Consider the following 18,119-nt stretch of genomic DNA (forward strand, 5'->3'; position numbering starts at 1 on the left):
GACCTGGTGGACGCAGCACGGCTCGGGAGGTCACTTGGAGCTAGAGTGACCAGGAACATCTGCAGTAAGTAAAGACCCTTAACTGCACTACCCGAGTCTGTCATCATTACCGGCTGCACCGCACCACCACAACCCCCATCCTCTGCGCCTGTCCCCTCTGAGGCTATACCCCTCCCGTTGGGGGTTATCCCACCAAGCTGCGCATCCACCATCAGCCTCAGCGGACCCTGCTGCAGCGGCGGCCACAGTGACCGCATCACAACGGGTGGCGTAGTCGACACAACGAACTTTAATAACATCAGTAAAGACTGCCACATAACCCTGAGCTTGACGCCCTGGGCACGGGACCGGGTCACAGCCGCTCGGAGACTACAACCCCCCCCCATCTGATCCGGTGCCGGGTATTCCCCTCAAAACGGAATATGTCCCAGGGGGCGCGTCAACTTTGGCGTAGTCGGCAGGATTACGTGCCCGCAACACCCGGGTACTGCGTGCCTGAAGAAAAGTGCAAGTTTACCTCAGAAAGAAGACTCCTGCCGGTTCCGGAGGGTCCACGCCATCGGACTCCATCACCAGTCGTTTCCCGCCGATTGTCCGCCATTTCCAGCTTGTTCCCGCCATCTGCAGAGTTTCCCGCCACTGGGAAGCGATTCCCGCCAAAACCGCAGATTTCCCGCCTTGGAAGAGCAGCGGACGCCATTATGGGCGTGCCAAAGGAGGGCGAGAGGCCACCTCCCATCGTGGGCCGGGACAGAAAATGGCGCCAAAAGTGGAAACCGCCCCCACCAACAGAGACTGTGATGCTGGAGGTGTCTGTCAGCGTGAAAGAACTACCCCTGGAGCTGACAGTCACCGAGTTGCCCCGGGACCGCCCTCGAAGTGGGAGGAGACGAAAGAAAAGAGCAAAGATGGGTGTCGCTTGGAGCAGTCTAGAACGAGCGCACCCGGAGGCAAGGTGTCCAGAGCAAGAGCACCCGGAGTCGAGGAGAGAAAGAGTAGACCCGGGAATGGAGCGGCAGCAGAGCAGCACCGGCCCGCTGGCCAGGAGCCTGCAGAAGGAAGAAGGAGGAGAGCAGAGCAGCACCGGCCCGCTGGCCAGGAGCCTGCCGGAAGAAGAGCAGAGCAGCACCGACCCGATGGTCAGGAGCCTGCTAGAGTCAACAACCCCGCTAGGCTTAGCGGAGATCCTGGCGCAGCTTCCCCGAGATCGGGAGTGCGCGCGGAGTGCCCTGGAGGGCCTCGCGGGAAGGATGGCCCGAGTGCAGAGGGAGATCCTGGCGGAGTGGGGCCGGGAGATGGCCCAGCAAGCTGGAATCCGCCCACGGAACCCGCTCCCTTGGAAGAAGACACCGACTACCTCTGCGGATGACGCGGGAGGACCCAAGGCCGGAGACGGCGCAGAAGAGGGAGCGAGACGTATGGCAGCAGGTAAGGGGGATGCCTATACCCCATACCGGAAGACCACCCACCTGCCCCAGCTCCCCGTCGCAGAGCCCGAAAGTCCCCCTGCCGTACCCGAGACCGCCATGACACCGCCACCGACTAGGCCCCGACCGGAAGCCGCCGTCGCGACCCCAGTGACGTCACGCGTCGTGACCCGGAGCGTGGCGCAGGAAGAAGAGCCTCCGGCCTGGTCACAGGGCCTAGCGTTTCCGGGCGCCGCATCCAAAGCAGAGCCATCTACCTCCGCGGAGCCTCCGGCCTGGTCGCAAGGCCAGGTAACCCAGGGCGCCGCCGTCCTAACGGTGCCCTTCACCTTCCAGGTGCCCCAGGCCTGGCCGCAAGGCCTGGGCAACCCGGGCGCCATCACCACCGCGCCCGCGCCCGTAATACCAAGGGTGCCGCACCTGGGGGAGGACCTCTTCGGCCAGCTCACATGGCCGGACGGGCGGCCCTTCATCTGGCCCGAAGGGTACCCTGAGCTAGAGCGGCAGCAAAGACTAGGGCCCTTGTGTGAGCCCCTGATCCCGGCTCCGAAGCCCGTGACTCGGGTCTCGCCTCCACTCGAGGAAGCCCAGTTCGTGTGGGACCCCACGGGAGAAGATTTGATGGGGTTCACCGGAGAGACTCGGGCAGCTGCAGCAGAGCGTACCGAGTGTTGCCGTCAACAGCTGGCAGAGTTCAAGAGAGAGCGGGAGGAGAGGCGGGCCAGAGAGCAATGGGCCCGGACCCGCAGCGCGGAGCAAAAGAGCCGGACCAGAAGGGACCCCCGTGCAGCAGATCGTCCCCGTACCATCGGGACGGTAATAAAGTTTAATGCGCAGCATGGGTGGGGCTTCATAAAGGACCAGAACACCATGGGTGACGTCTTCGTTACCCGACGGGATGTCGAGTCTCACCTGCCAGAGGGTCACAAAGGCCGTGACCTCTACGTCGGTGACGAGGTAACGTTCACCCGGCACAAGTGTGCCAAGGGACCTTACGCCCTCCACGTGCATCGCCTGACAGAGGAGGAGTTGCGGTGTAGGGAGGAAGAGCCAGAAGACCCGGACGGGTTCAAGGCTAGGAGGTACTACGATTAAGAACAGTAGTAAAGAAAAACTGTATATAGTTACCCGTCGGGGTACACAAGAAACCGTGGCTGCTTTAACGTTTAGTCCCCGTTGGGACCAGTGAACAGTTTAACCCGTGTGTCCCTTACCCAAACCAGGCTGAGGACTGTGAGCAGCCATCCCTTTCCCTTACCTGGCCGGGGACTGAGAACGGCCAAAACTTCCCTGTACATAGTTGCGCTTCCTAAGGCGCCCCCTACTGGTTTTATGAGAAACTACTTTTCAAAAGACTGTCGCACTTTACCTGGTCACGAGTTGCACGGTGACCAGAGGAGGAAGAAAGAAAAAGACGACGAGAAAGTTTTATATATATATGTTTTATGTGTTTTATATGTTTATAAAAATTTGTATGTTTGGTGTTTTTGTCTTTGCAGCCCGAGGACGTGCTGTGATTTACCAGGGGGGAATGTAGCACCCTGAGGATTCGGCTGCTACAGGGGTATTGCACCTCAACCCAGAGGTGTGATATTCCACTCCCGGGTAAGGATGGAGTGTGGAACTGAGCTCAGATAGACTGCATGCACTACATACATCCCATTCCAGAGGAGCAGGCCGACGGCACTCCCACTTAGAAATGTGCAGGTGCGACCGAGCCTGTTCCTGGCTGGAGTGGGAGGGGGGAGGAACATCCCATGTAGTGTAGGGGCAGATAGGGGGAGCAGTCTGGGTAGTGGTAGGAGCTCATTGGGTGCTGGTCACCTGAGCTCACACATAGAGGGATATATAAGGAGGGCACCAACTAGGATCAGGGTCAGACGCAGAGAGTAAGTCAGATGCAGAGGACAAGCCTGCAGAAAGAAACAACAGCCCTGGAGAGAGAGTGGAGTAAAGAAGGAGACCCAGAGGGGGACAAAGAAGGGACCCAAGAACCCAAATAAGAACGCCGGGTGAGGAGTCAGCAGAAGGGTACCGGAACCCAAGCTGGTGGGGGTAAAGACATTCCCCAGCCAGAGACCGGAGACCGTGGGCAGAGTCTGTCACGGTCACCCACTACATTCACCCTGAAGGCACACCACATGGAGGGTCAGGGAACCTGAGGCCAAAGGTTGCCCAACAGAAGGCCCGAGGGAGCTGGATTTAGGTGAATCACTGGTGGGGACGGCTGAAGGAAGGACAGAGGGAGAGCTCAGGGCCACGCTCCGGACTTGTTTGGGGGTTGGCCGGATCCAGGACCTGGTGGACGCAGCACGGCTCGGGAGGTCACTTGGAGCTAGAGTGACCAGGAACATCTGCAGTAAGTAAAGACCCTTAACTGCACTACCCGAGTCTGTCATCATTACCGGCTGCACCGCACCACCACAACCCCCATCCTCTGCGCCTGTCCCCTCTGAGGCTATACCCCTCCCGTTGGGGGTTATCCCACCAAGCTGCGCATCCACCATCAGCCTCAGCGGACCCTGCTGCAGCGGCGGCCACAGTGACCGCATCACAACGGGTGGCGTAGTCGACACAACGAACTTTAATAACATCAGTAAAGACTGCCACATAACCCTGAGCTTGACGCCCTGGGCACGGGACCGGGTCACAGCCGCTCGGAGACTACAACCCCCCCCCATCTGATCCGGTGCCGGGTATTCCCCTCAAAACGGAATATGTCCCAGGGGGCGCGTCAATAACAAGCCAAGCAATATTTACCTATTGATGACCTTGCACTGCATTTATGCTGCTTTCCAACAGGGCTTTTAAGAGAGATACCGTGCTGACGTCCTCTCATTAGCAAGGGACCATAGTAGCAAATTACTAGACTCGTCTGTCATGTTAAGATTGATGCATAACACTGCTGTTCAAGTGAACATATATTGTCAGGGAGCACTAAACGAGTAACACATGTATTTGGATCACCTTCCCTTGAGAAAGCTGGACGTGTTCCCTGCGAAACGCGCGTCGGGAGGGAGAGGCACTAGTCCTTCTTACCACCTGGTGGGGCACATTTTTATACTTTGAGGTAATGATTTTGTTTATATATATGGACGTTTATGGGGTACTTAGGGGGATTGGTTATGATAAGGCACAGCTACATCATTGAGCTGCAGGCTCTAAGAGATGAGCATTATTGCCTACATGATTGTACTATATTATGCAAGAGATAGAGCACTAAGCTTCACAATATTGTTCATATATTTAACTCTTGTGATATACTACTGTTCCTGTCCATTTATCCCTATCTAGTCCCATTCATTCTGATAAATGCAGGATTGATTGATTGATTCTTTACTTCTATGTGTCCTTGCTGCTTTTCTGTACTGCCATTCTTTTGTACAAACATCCTTTGCACTTGCAGACTTTTAAATGTGTATTTTCTGTATCAATAAAGTTGTTATATTTTTGTACCAACCGTCAAGACTTCATTTCCCTTTTTTCTATTCTATGTATATGGATCAGACTACAGAAAGGGTTTGTAGTCTGTAACCATGGTGACACATACTATAGGTTTGCATAGGAGTTGCAGACACAAACCATGAACGATATGGGAATGTGAAGCAAGGGAATACCTTAAAAGGTTAGCTGTGCTGTTAGAACGCAATTGATAAGAGTCATGAAAACTAGTGTAGACGGAAGTGGAGAAGATTTCCGTAATGGTCAATTACCAGCTTCTTTCATGTACCAATGGCTCTTAAAAAATGATCATTTAAAATCAGTTGATTGCTTTGAGCAGCTCCTTGACATTTTCGTAACAATAGCTATAAAGGGAACCTGTCATCACGATTTAGTATGTTAAAATAAAGGTATGGCCATAATGGAACTTTTATACTGATTTAATAGATACCTGTAGGGAAGAAATCCGCTTCCTGGTTCTTCTTTAATTCACGCTAGATGTTTTGGCGCAATACCCTCTTTGTGCTTCAGAGCGAGACTTTAGAGAGGGACAGTGGATAGGGTTTTTGGCTCTGCCACGGCCCCTCGGCGTTTGTACGAGCATCCTTTTTTAAAGTTCGCGCCAGCGCTGTCCTTGACATTAGCGGAGCTTGCGCACATTCATCTTTGGTCTTCAGCAAAATGGTGCCAGCGACGGCGAATACGCAGATTGACATCCGTTTGTCTTCAGCAAAATGGCACTGGTGCATGCGCTGTTTCAGACCTTGGCTGAGATCTCAATCTGTGCATGCGACACCACCGGCGCCATTTTGCTGAAGACCATGACATGTCAATCTGCGCTTGCGCTGCCATCGCCACCATTTTACTGAAGACCACTGAGCGAGGAATGTGCGCAAGTGCCGCCAGCGGCAAAGTGGCGCTAGCACGAACTTTAAAGAAGCAGCCTCGAGAGAGGCTGAGTTGAAGACCCTACCCACAGTCCCCCTCGATGCACAAAGAGGATATTGCCCCAAAACAGCTAACCTGAATTAAACAACCAGGATGCGGATTTCTTCCCTACAGGTATCTATTAAATCAGCACAGAAGTGTCATTATGGCCATAGCTTTATTTTAACATACTAAATCATGATGACAGGTTCCCTTTAATAGATATTTCCCAAATAACTATGATATTTGGTGTGGTACAATGGGCCTGTTATTTGCATGCCAGTCATCAGGATCAACATTTAAAGGAAATTTGGCACCAGGTTTTTGATGTAATCTGAGAGCAGCATAGAGTAGGGACAGAAACCCTGATTCCAGCTATATATTGCTTGCTGGTCTACATGCTGTCATTTTGATACAATCTGTTTTATCTGCTGCAGATCTAGCAGTTCTCTAAATGCTGAGCTCTGTATAACCCCGCCAACACCACTGACGGACAACTTTCGATGAACACTGTCCATTGGTGGAAATCTGCTAATCAATGGAGGGGGGGGGTTACACAGAGCAGGAGGACTACATGACAAGAGACAACTAGACCTCTATGAAAATCTCCTGCTGGTAAAACACTGATTTAAATTCAAACTGCAACAAGCAGCCCAGTAAGTATCACATCACTGAATCAGGGTCTCAGCCCCTACATCATGCTGTTTTCAGAATACATAGCAAAGACCTGCTGACAGATTCCCTTTAAATATGGTATCCCCAGCATGGATGAGTAGGTAGAAATCTAAATGCTAGTTACAATTTCATATTGTGAAATATTTTTTTTCAGAAATAAAATTTTAGTGAGTAGACTTGGGAACCAAAAGTGCTCCAAAATGTTTGTATTTATTGACTTTGCTTACCAAATATCTTACCACGGGCCATGCAAACTCATGGATGTAACTAATTCCTTTAGTAACATAGAAACATAGAAAGGTAGAGTTAGAAGGGACGTCCAGGGTCATCGTGTCCAACCCCCTGCTCAATGGAGAAGTCACTAAACCATCTCAGACAGATGTCTGTCCAGCCTCTGCTTGAAGACGTCCATTACAGGAGAACTCGCCAACTCCCGTGGCCGCCTGTTCCACTCATTGATCACCCTCATTGTCAAAAAGTTTTTTGTGATATCTAAATTGATATGATGGGTTTACCCTAGTGAAGAAAATGTTCTCTGAAGTACTACTGTCCATTGTTTGGTAGCAGGTAGCTATGTTGGATTACTACATTTCAGTTACATGTCAGCAAAGTGGAAATGGAAACCCATTCCTGACTTAACCCTGAGCCCTTCTTTTCCCTTGTAACCAGTTATGAGATCATAACCATGGTATACTGTGTGTGCATTGACTCATACCATGACCTTTTTCTTATGTTCTTATTTAATTACCTTCTTTTTTTAACAATAAAACACTTACAAATCCATTTGAAAATAAAACTTCTTTAGTTCATTGTCACTGCCCCATACTCATTGGTAGAGCTCCTTAACGTCATCCTTCAGAAGCTTGCTCAGTTCTTTATTTTTCTTGTTTTCTTCTGAAGTAGTTTAATAGTGATGACCACAACCATGGGTCACAAATGTTTAACATATACTCCCCAAAGATTAAGTCATACAAACATCTGAAAACACAGACTGAAAGGGAGGCAAGGGGGAGGAAAACAGTGGGAAATACCCTAGGCGACATGAAAACCCACAGTTCATTAGTGATTCTCAAAATCATTTCCAGCCTTTGTAACTTTTACCGAAGTTGAAATGTCTTCTGCATCACCTCCAAGGTGTTTTCTGGTGACCGGAAAGTCATTTCTTTCCTGTATTGTTCAAGAAATAGCTCTTTACCCTTTTTTTTTCTCCTCTGCAGAAGTCCTAGGTAAAAAACTGTCGCATCCTTATGGCAGTATAAATTCCATTTTCTAACTAAGATTTCCCCAATCATTTGCCAATTGTGTACGTGCTTAAGTTGTAGCAGTGCTCCAGTTCAAGAAAGCGTCTTAGATATATAGCAGCATAATTCTCTAGGTGCTGGACCTTATAGTGACTGCTACTTTGCTGGAACAGAAGGAGTGATGGGCATTGACGTTACTCTTTGTTGGTTTCTTTTCTTCTTATTTCCTGTCCCCGTATTTCTGTTCTTGTTCTTGTTACCTTTTCCTTTGTTGTTTCTGTTCTTTCCTTCTCCTGCAATGAATAAACGTTTAGTTTAGTGACCATATTTGAAGAATTTTTTTCTGCGTAAAATTTCAACTCTGGACATTTCTGTAAACATTCGTGGAATTGGAAATATTTAAAGGGGTTCCCCACAAATATATAAATGAAGGCTCTCTACTTTTGTCACATATTCACTTTTTTAGTGCATATTTCAAGAATAGCAGCTGCAGTATTGGGCTTTTTTTTAACATTCACGTGACGGAGGATGTAGAACACATTTGTCATATACACATGGTCATATACAGACAGTAGTGTTCAAAATAATAGCAGTGTATTCAAAAACAAGAGTTAAGCACACAATCGTTGTACTAGTTTTTATTTCCATCCATTGGGAACATTGCACACTGTTTTCTATTTCAAAGCATGAAGAGAAATGTATATATTTTGTAGCTACATTACAGAAAATAACAAAAAATGAACATTGGGCTGTTCTAAAAAATAGCAGTGTCTGTATTTGTCTTTACAAACTTACAATTCCTATGAATCACCTACCTAATATTTAGTTGTATACCCACAGTTCTTTAGAATTGCTTCACATCTATGTTGCATAGAGTTAACCAACTTCTAGCACCTGTCAACTGTTATTCCAGCCCAGGATGCTTTGGCTACAACCCACAATCTCTTGACATTTGTTGGCTTTGCCTCAAACGCCATTTTTTATGTCAGCCCACAAGTGTTCTATCAGGTTAAAGTTCGGGGATTGGTCTGGCCACTCCATAACCTCAATTTTGTTGGAATGGAACCAAGATTTTGCTCGTTTACTGGTGTGTTTAGGGTCATTCTCTTGGTGAAACACTCATTTCAAGGGCATATCCTCTTCAGTGTAAGGCAACATGACCTCTTCAAGTATTTTAACATATGCAAACTGGTCCATGATCCCTGGTATGCGTTAAATACCGCATAGTACCATACCATGGTAAGAGAAACATGCCCATATTATGATGCTTGCACCACCATGCTTCACTGTCTTCAGAGTGCACTGTGGCTTCAATGCAAAGTTTGGGGGTCGTCTGACGAACTGTCTGTGGCCCCTGGACCCAAGAAGAACAATTATGCTTTCATCAGTCCACAAAATGTTTCTCCATCTCTTTAGACCAGTTGATGTGTTCTTTTGCAAATTGTATCAGATTCAGTACATGTCTTTTTTTTTTAACAGGGGTTCTTTGCGGGGACTTTTTGCTAAGAGATTAGCTTCACACAGGCATCTTCTAACTGTCATAGTACTCACAGGTAACTTGAGATTGTCTTTGATCATCCTGGAGCTGATTATTGGCTGAGCCTTTGCCATTCTGGCTATACTTCGATCCATTCAAATGGTAGTCTTCCATTTTCTTCCACGTCTCTCTGGTTTTGCTTTCCATTTTAAAGCATTGGAGATCATTTTAGCTTAACAGCCTATCATTCTCTGCACTTCTTTATAAGTTTTACCCTTTCCAGTCAACTTTTTAATCAAAGTACGCTGTTCTTCTGAACAATATCTTGAACGAACCATATTTCTCAGGCTTTCAAGGAGAAATGCATGTATAACATGTGCTGGCTTCACCCTTAAATAAGGGCCACCTGATTCACCCCTGTTTCTTCACAGAATAATTGTCCTCACTAATTGAACTCCACACTGCTATATTTTGATCACACCCCCTTTTAATTAATTATTCAATTACACAGACTCAAAAACATAAATATCATAAATGCGGAGTCTGCTGTTTTTCTTAGAATCTACTGCACCAACTGGTAAACTGTTTGACATGTGGTAATATAATTTATACCAAAAACAGTGATTAATCTGGTTAGTCCTATTGGACTGCTATTATTTTGAACACTACTGTATGAACAGACACTTACTAAAATGTGGAGCCTGAATGTTCCCAGCAAATGGCAAAACCAAGAAAAACATATACAAGGCATTGCAATGATGTGATATTTACCTCCCTACAAATGGGGGGAAATTGTTTGTATCATGCCTACTTAAATTAGATTTTGACTCATGTTTGATCAAGAAGAAATTGGTTGGAGTTCAAGACTCTGGGTAGTCTTGACTGTCTCTTCAGCTGTTATTATGAGACAATTAGAGCTAGGTTCAGACTATGCAACATTATCTTCTGGTCCAACAATCTCAAAATCTAATGAAAGTTCACTACAAAATTGCTTTTTTAGGCAACATCATTTTTAAAGTATATCCATACTTACAATTACACACTGCTCTCATATTTACAGTACTACAAGTCTATTTGTTGAGTAATTTATATTCAACAATTTCACAACATCAGTAGCAACTGACAACTTAGTTTACCCTATGCAGTTCTCAGGTTCTGTTCACATTTCCAATGTGGTTTCTTCTCCTTCAATGATTAAAATAAAACACAACACAGTTTCTGGCAGTGTCTAACAGACCTCATTGACTTTATAATGGGATCATTTACATTGTGCTGAACTGTCCATCATATTGGTGGAAAAAATAGCTTTACATTCAGTTTTATAGCAGCCTCAAAACAATACTATGACTGCAAACTTTGTGTGTCTTTCTCTTCTAGCAGGCCTCCATAGTACATCCTGTAATTTTATGATCACACCACCTGGTAACCTGGATGACCACTATTTGTGCAGATGTAGTAACATTAAAGTGCTGGCTGTATATTTTGGCTCCATTGCCAGACTTCTAGGCTTGATTCAACAGATGTTTGCTAAGGTTTTTACTCACCCGGCAAAAGGCATTATAGAAGATTGTAGAAAAAGTCATGTATTCTAAGGACCCATTTAGACTGGCCAATAATGAGGAATTGAGCGTTCATGGGAATGTTCTTATCTGATTATCAGCCTGTCAAACAGGCCTGCAAACACCTGACAAATAAGCAAAATGCTTGTCTGTCATGTACAATAATTTTTAAACTGACTTTAAAATCATTTTTAACAATTCGACCCATTTATACAGAAGATTTGATGCTGATAATTTGGAGAATCTCTTTAATGGCATGTTTAGACCACACTATGCTCAGAACGAGTATTAATACGATTGTTCTGTGAGCATAGTCTGGTCTAAACAGGCCATTAAAGAGGTTCTCCAAGAATGTAACAAAATGGCCACATCACATAATTCAAACGACAGCCCATAATAGTCAAATGCCATAAAGAAACATCTCCCGAGACTTGAGATTTGCATCTCAAATGACAGGGACTTTGTCAGCACACATACCGGAGAAGCTGGAGAAGCGCTATGATATGAGATGATATATATCTTCTCCTCCGCTAACTGAGCACAGTGCACTAAGGCTGGAGAATAAAAAACGTTTGTACTCAGTCAGCCATTAGGAGATTTATTTCTTCTCCTGTCACACACCCCATCATCTCACTAAGGTATGTATGCTTACAATAATTCCCCAAAAATGAAATGAAATGACCCCATCACATAATTCAAATGGCAGCCCATCCAATCACATGCCATGATGAGCTGCAGTCTGAAGAAACACAGCTCCCGAGACCGGAGATCTGCGTTTCAACTGACAAGAGCAGTATTATCAGCATACTTACCAGAGCTGCCTGAGAAGTGCTGTGATAGGAGAAGAAATATATCTTCTCTCCACTGACTGAGCACACAGGATTAAGGAGAGAGGAAAAAAATCTATTGTGCTCAGTCAATCATGAGGAGATTTATTTCTCCTTCTGTCACACACTTCTCCTTATCTCACTAAGCTATATATGCATACAATACTGCTCCTGTCAGTTGAGACACAGGCCTTGCAAACAGTGTTTCTTCAGACTTCAGCCCTTCCTGACACATGACCAGGATAGGCTGATGTTTGAATTATGTGATTGGTGCCATTTTACTGCATTATTGGAAAATCCCTTTAAATGACTGCTGATCGGCTTACATGTAGCCAATTGATGGATATTTAACTTGGAATCTCAGCATTAGTTGTGTAAAATCTATTTACAGTACATAAATGAACCCCTATTCGATATTTCAATTATGAATGTCAACCACAAGAGGAGAGGCATGATTTTTACTATGGCTGAATGTTCCACAAATCCAAATAATACAGCGAAAAGCAAATTTAAGCAGATTTATTAGTCTATCTGAAGCAGTTCCTGTACGCACCATTTTGACTGTACTCAGATTTTATTAAAGACTCCTATTGTAATATTTCATTGTTCCCAGTTGTGACCCAGATTATGATTCTGGCTCGTTTTAAACACCATGGGACATGAACACTTTAAGTTATAGTAACCTAAAGCGTAAACACTGCCATAGCCCTTGCATGGATATTAATGCTTCTTATTACACAAAGCCTTCTGCGTGGTAAATTATATCCCAACCATACCACATTGTTACGGGAAATGTATTCCTTCAGTTCCATAAATGGCAATTGTTCAGGGGCCCTATAAGGGTCTAGTTGCACAACAATTCCTATTATTTATGTCCCGTGTAAGATGATGCAGTTAAAAAGGACCTTTTTATACTTTCCATAAAACAGAACAACCAGATTCTAGCGTCTTTAACACTTTAGTGGCTGGCAGAATTCCCTCATGGCGCAGACTGATGATAAATTTCTACAGTAATACTTATTTCACAATTCATCACCTGCTTTTAAATCAGAAAATTATTGTTGGTTCTTTTCATACAGCTGCATAGATAGCTGAAAGATCATTTATAGCTACATTTACACAGTGAAAAGCTCGAAACTAAAATGCAAAATGAATGTATAAAAAACACCAAAGCAGTATACAAGTCCCTAGCCTTTGCTTCTGCATAATGTGCAAATCAGAAGACTCGGAAAGCTGGATGTTACAGCTGCAGCAAGAATACATCCTCAAGCCAGGTTCACACAGGGCAGTGCGGTGCAGTTTCTGATGCACTTATTTTGCTCAAGATAGAAATGAATTCTAAAAGGAGAGAAAATAGGATAGACTAGGGCCTATATGTGTCTTGTTAGACCAGCCATTTGTGATGGATTAAAAAGATATACAAAATTGCATAGTATGAATATTCCCTAATGACATCATATTGGCTGTCATCTAGTTTTAAAACTTTAAAAACCGCCGAGTAAACAATTTTATAACGTACAAGGAAATCTGCCATGTCATTTATCTCTACTAAACTGATCACTTTTAATATTTACTCCCCGGCTTTCAGTCATATGGGTGTTTCGGGATACCGCTTCAGTCCTGATGTCCTGCTGATGGAAATCCTGCACCTGCACACTGACAGCCAGCTCCCCGGGCATGCGCATTGAAAATTTGGTGTATGTCCCCAGCATCATTTGTCATTGTGCCTGCTCCTGAAGCAGCTGGTTGCCACAGGCTTTGTGCATGCTCTAAGTGCGCACCGCTCACACCACGGTGCGCCCACCACTGCCACACACACGGACAGCATGCATGAAGTCTGTGACAAGCAGCAGCTTTAGGAACAGGCACAGATGACAAGTGAAGCTAGGGGTGTTCACCTAGCCTCAGTGCGCATGCTTGGGAAGCTGGCTGTCAGCAAGCAGGTGCGGTAGTTCCACGGACATCAGTGTGACGTCGTGGCTGTCCATCCCATTAAAATGAGCAGAGCTTGAGTAGTGTCCAGAGGACTGTAACTGAAGCGATATCCAGCACTACCCATATAACTAGGAGGTAAGTCGATAGTAATTTTTTTTTTTAAGGCCTGGGTCCTGCTCTGCCAATCTCTTTCTCTCTAGAGAAAGAGAGAGAGAGATGGAGGGAGAGATTTTCATTTTCCAGCTCCAAAAGTTCGGGGTCCCCATTAATTTCAATGGGGTTCGGGTTCAGACTCAAGTTTGGGTCCCTTTGGCTTAAAGTTTGATCAGGTACCAGAACCCGAACTTCCAGGGATCCTCTCATCCCTATTTAGAACTTACAGTGCTGGCCAAAAATATTGGCACCCCTGCAATTCTGTCAGATAATACTCAGTTTCTTCCTGAAAATGATTGCAATCACAAATTCTTTGGAATTATTCTCTTCATTTAATTTGCTTGCAAGGAAAAAACACAAAAGAGAATGAAGCAAAAATCAAATCATTGATCATTTCACACAAAACTCCAAAAATGGGCCAGACAAAAGTATTGGCACCCTCAGCCTAATACTTGGTTGCACAACCTTTATCCAAAATAACTGCGAACAACCGCTTCCGGTAACCATCAATGAGTTTCTTACAATGCTCTGCTGGAATTGTAGACCATTCTTCTTTGGCAAACTGCTCCAGGTCCCTGATATTTGAAGGGTGCCTTCTCCAAACTGCCATTTTGAGATCTCTCCACAGGTGTTCTATGGGATTCAGGTCTGGACTCTTTGCTGGCCACCTTAGAAGTCTCCAGTGCTTTCTCTAAAACCATTTTATAGTGCTTTTGGAAGTGTGTGTTGGGTCATTGTCCTGCTGGAAGACCCATGACCTCTGAGGGAGACCCAGCTTTCTCACACTGGGCCCTACATTATGCTGCAAAATTTGTTGGTAGTCTTGAGACTTCATAATGCCATGCACACGGTCAAGCAGTCCAGTGCCAGAGGCAGCAAAGCAACCCCAAAACATCAGGGAACCTCCGCCATGTTTGACTGTAGGGACCGTGTTCTTTTCTTTGAATGCCTCTTTTTTTTTCCTGTACACTCTATGTTGATGCTTTTTCCCAAAAAGCTCTACTTTTGTCTCATCTGACCAGAGAACATTCTTCCAAAACATTTTAGGCTTTCTCAGGTAAGTTTTGGCAAACTCCAGCCTGGCTTTTTTATGTCTCGGGGTAAGAAGTGGGGTCTTCCTGGGTATCCTACCATACAGTCCCTTTTCATTCAGACGCCGACGGATAGTACGGGTTGACACTATTGTACCCTCAGACTGCAGGGCAGCTTGAACTTGTTTGGATGTTAGTCGAGGTTCTTTATCCACCATCCGCACAATCTTGTGTTGAAATCTCTCGTCAATTTTTCTTTTCCGTCCACATCTAGGGAGGTTAGCCACAGTGCCATGGGCTTTAAATTTCTTGATGACACTGCGCACGGAAGACACAGGAACATTCAGGTCTTTGGAGATGGACTTGTAGCCTTGAGATTGCTCATGCTTCCTCACAATTTGGTTTCTCAAGTCCTCAGACAGTTCTTTTGTGTTCTTTCTTTTCTCCATGCTCAATGTGGTACACACAAGGACACAGGACAGAGGTTGAGTCAACTTTAATCCATGTTAAATTGCTGCAAGTGTGATTTCGTTATTGCCAACACCTGTTAGGTGCCACAGGTAAGTTACAGGTGCTGTTAATTACATGAATTAGAGAAGCATCACATGATTTTTCAAAGGGTGCCAATACTTTTGTCCACCCCATTTTTTAGGTTTGGTGTGGAATTATATCCAATTTGGCTTTAGGACAATTATTTTTGTGTTTTTTTCATTGAAGACAAATTAAATGAAGAGAATAATACCAAAGAATTTGTGATTCCAATCATTTTCAGGAAGAAACTGAGTATTATCTGACAGAATTGCTGGGGTGCCAATACTTTTGGCCAGCACTGTATATATTCCTTGTTCTGGGCTCACCACAACTCGTTTATGACCACGTGAAAGTTGAGCTGAACTTTTGGGCAATAAAAAAACTGAGAGCAGCTCAGAAGAACAAAAATAAGAGGTATAAATTCTCCAAACGAGCTCTCTGACATAAGACGTGGAGAAAAGCAACTGCAGATTGGGCGGTACAGTTACTGAAGGAGCAATATTATACCCAGCAAGCATTATATTCAAGCTAATGGGACCCATGATACCCTTGGATGGTGGTCTCCGCGCATGTACCACCCAGTGCGCTATCACACACTATTATGGGGACACTGTGGTGATAGGCTGTCACTGTTAAGAGAGAGCCCTGAGGCCCATAGTATGCTGGGTACATTTTGCCATGTTTGCCCTGAATGTTGCATTTTACTAATAGTAATTTTTTACTAATACAGATGTCTTAGGTGACTGCCAAATGTTTAAAAAATGATGCTCAGGACAGAATAAGGTTCCTGTTCGCATAAATTTATGTTTTAATTCTGATACCACTAAACATATAAGTGTGACATATTGTTAGATGAATTGGAGGAAAGTCAGTAGATGTAGGTTAGGGTTGTACATTTATAGAGTACTGGGCAAAAGTTTTTGGCAAGTGTGGAAATAACACTGCAAAGTAGAAAATGCTTTAAAAAATGAAAGTGTTGGTTTATTTTTATCAATAAACAAAATGTAAAGTGAATGTGTAGCGCCCCGAGGGTTCGGTCGCTACAGAGGTATTGCACCTCAACCAGAGGTGTGATATCCCACTCCCGGGTAAGGATGGTGTGTGGACCGGGACTCAGTTAGCTGCATGCATCACACACACCCCATTTCCGGGGGACAGCTCAACGGTGCTCCCATTAGTACAGTAATGCAGGCACGACAGATCATGTCCCTGGCTGGTGTGGGGTGGGGGGAGGAAAACCCAGTGATGTAGGAGCAGGAGGGGACGGTTTCTGGTCATAGGTAGGAGCCTATTGGTTGCAAGTCACCTGGGCTCATACATAGAGAGGGAGGTATAAGAGGTGGGCACCATCTTAGGACAAAAGAGAGTTCAGTCGTGCAGAGAAGAAGTGCAGTCTGTGAGGAGAGGCTCTGCAGGAGCTCTGCTCCAGGGCCAGGCCTAGAGTAGAGGCCGGGGCCCGAGAGAAGAGAGGAGAACAGAAAGGAAAGTAAGAAGGAACAGAACACCAAGAGAGGCCCAGAGACACGAAGGCAGAAGGAACCCTAAGGACCCAGGAGATTGCGGGTGACGGGTTGGCAGCACAGGGTACCAGATCCCAAGTTGGTGGAGGTGATTAATCCTTAACCAAGAACCGGTGGTCGTGATCATTTACTGGTGCGACCCCTCACTACACGTACTAGGAAGGCACACCACATAGGGTCAGGGAAGTGAGCACCCAGTCCTCCCAGGAGAAGACCCGAGGCAGCTGGACAGGCGTAGTGTCACTGGTGGGGCACGGCTGACGAAAGGATAGAAGGGAGTCCTGTGCCACACTCCGGAATTGCCTGGGGGTTGATCGAGCCCCCTGCCTGGTGGACGCAGCACGGCTCAGGCGGTCCTACCTGTGCACAAGTGACCTGGATGAGAACTGTGAGTAAAGAACCTGAACTGTAACACCTTGTCTTTGTGCTTTCTCACCGCGTACAGCACTACTAGTACTGGGACGCCCTGCACCACAACCACCATCATCACTCCACATTGCCCTGAGGCTATACTCCTCCCGTGGGGAGTTATACTACACTCTGCTGCCCTCACAGCATCAGCCTCAGAGGTCGGTTCAGCAGCGGCGGTTCTTATTGACCGCAATCCACGGGTGGCGTAGTCGGACATTGCATTATACTGATACAGAGACTGCCACAATATTGGTCTGGCCACCCTGAGCCATGGGACCGGGTTGCCACCACTACCCCCATCAGCACCATACACTAGAAGCCCGGTTCCGAGTGCCCCACGGCCCAGGGGGCGAGTCAAATGTAGAAAACGAAATGTAGAAATTTAAATCAAATCAACTAGCAGCAACCAGTGGGTCCTGCTACACCCATCTACTGTTCGGAGAAGAGAAGTCTGGGCAGAAGTGGTCTTCATGGAAAAACTGTGGCCAAAAAGCCATACCATCAATATGGAAGCAAGACCAGGCGACTCAAGTATGCACAAAAAGATTGGAACTAGGGAGCAAAAAAATGTCAGCTGGTGCTCTGACCTGATGAGTCAAAATTTTTAAATATTTGATAGTAACAGAAGGCAGTTCATTTGCCAAAGGGCTGAACAGCAGTAAAATAATGTGTGTCTACAGGTAACAGTGAAGTATAGTGAAGTTTTCATGCAAATTTGAAACTGCATTTTAGCAATGGCGTTGAGGATTTGGTCAAGATTAATAGTGCGCTCAAAAAATAAAGGCAGATAATTATCATGTAATACTGTCAGGTGATGTGTCTGATTGGCTCCAAAATTATTCTACAGTAGGACAACATTTACAAACATACATATCTCATTCAAAACTATCTTCAGTGTTAATAAGAACAAGGAGTCCAGTAAGTGATGATATGGCCCTCACAAAGCCCTGATCTCAACATCAAG

General features: G+C 45.6%; 1 protein-coding gene across 1 annotated transcript in view; it reads right to left on the reverse strand.

The window, feature by feature from the left end:
- Positions 1 to 6,888: 6,888 nt before the first annotated feature.
- The window catches only part of RSPO1 (R-spondin 1), a 231,531-nt gene continuing 220,300 nt past the window's right edge, over positions 6,889 to 18,119 (reverse strand). Inside the window, exon 6 of the mRNA XM_073670598.1 lies at positions 6,889 to 8,004. Within this exon, the coding sequence (XP_073526699.1) occupies positions 7,868 to 8,004 (137 nt within the window). The 3' untranslated portion in view covers positions 6,889 to 7,867. The remainder of the gene's footprint in view (positions 8,005 to 18,119) is intronic.

This window comes from Phyllobates terribilis, unplaced genomic scaffold, assembly GCF_046119375.1.
Source record: "Phyllobates terribilis strain yellow unplaced genomic scaffold, ASM4611937v1 Scaffold_2__4_contigs__length_985480577, whole genome shotgun sequence".
Classification (NCBI taxonomy): Eukaryota; Metazoa; Chordata; class Amphibia; order Anura; family Dendrobatidae; genus Phyllobates; species Phyllobates terribilis.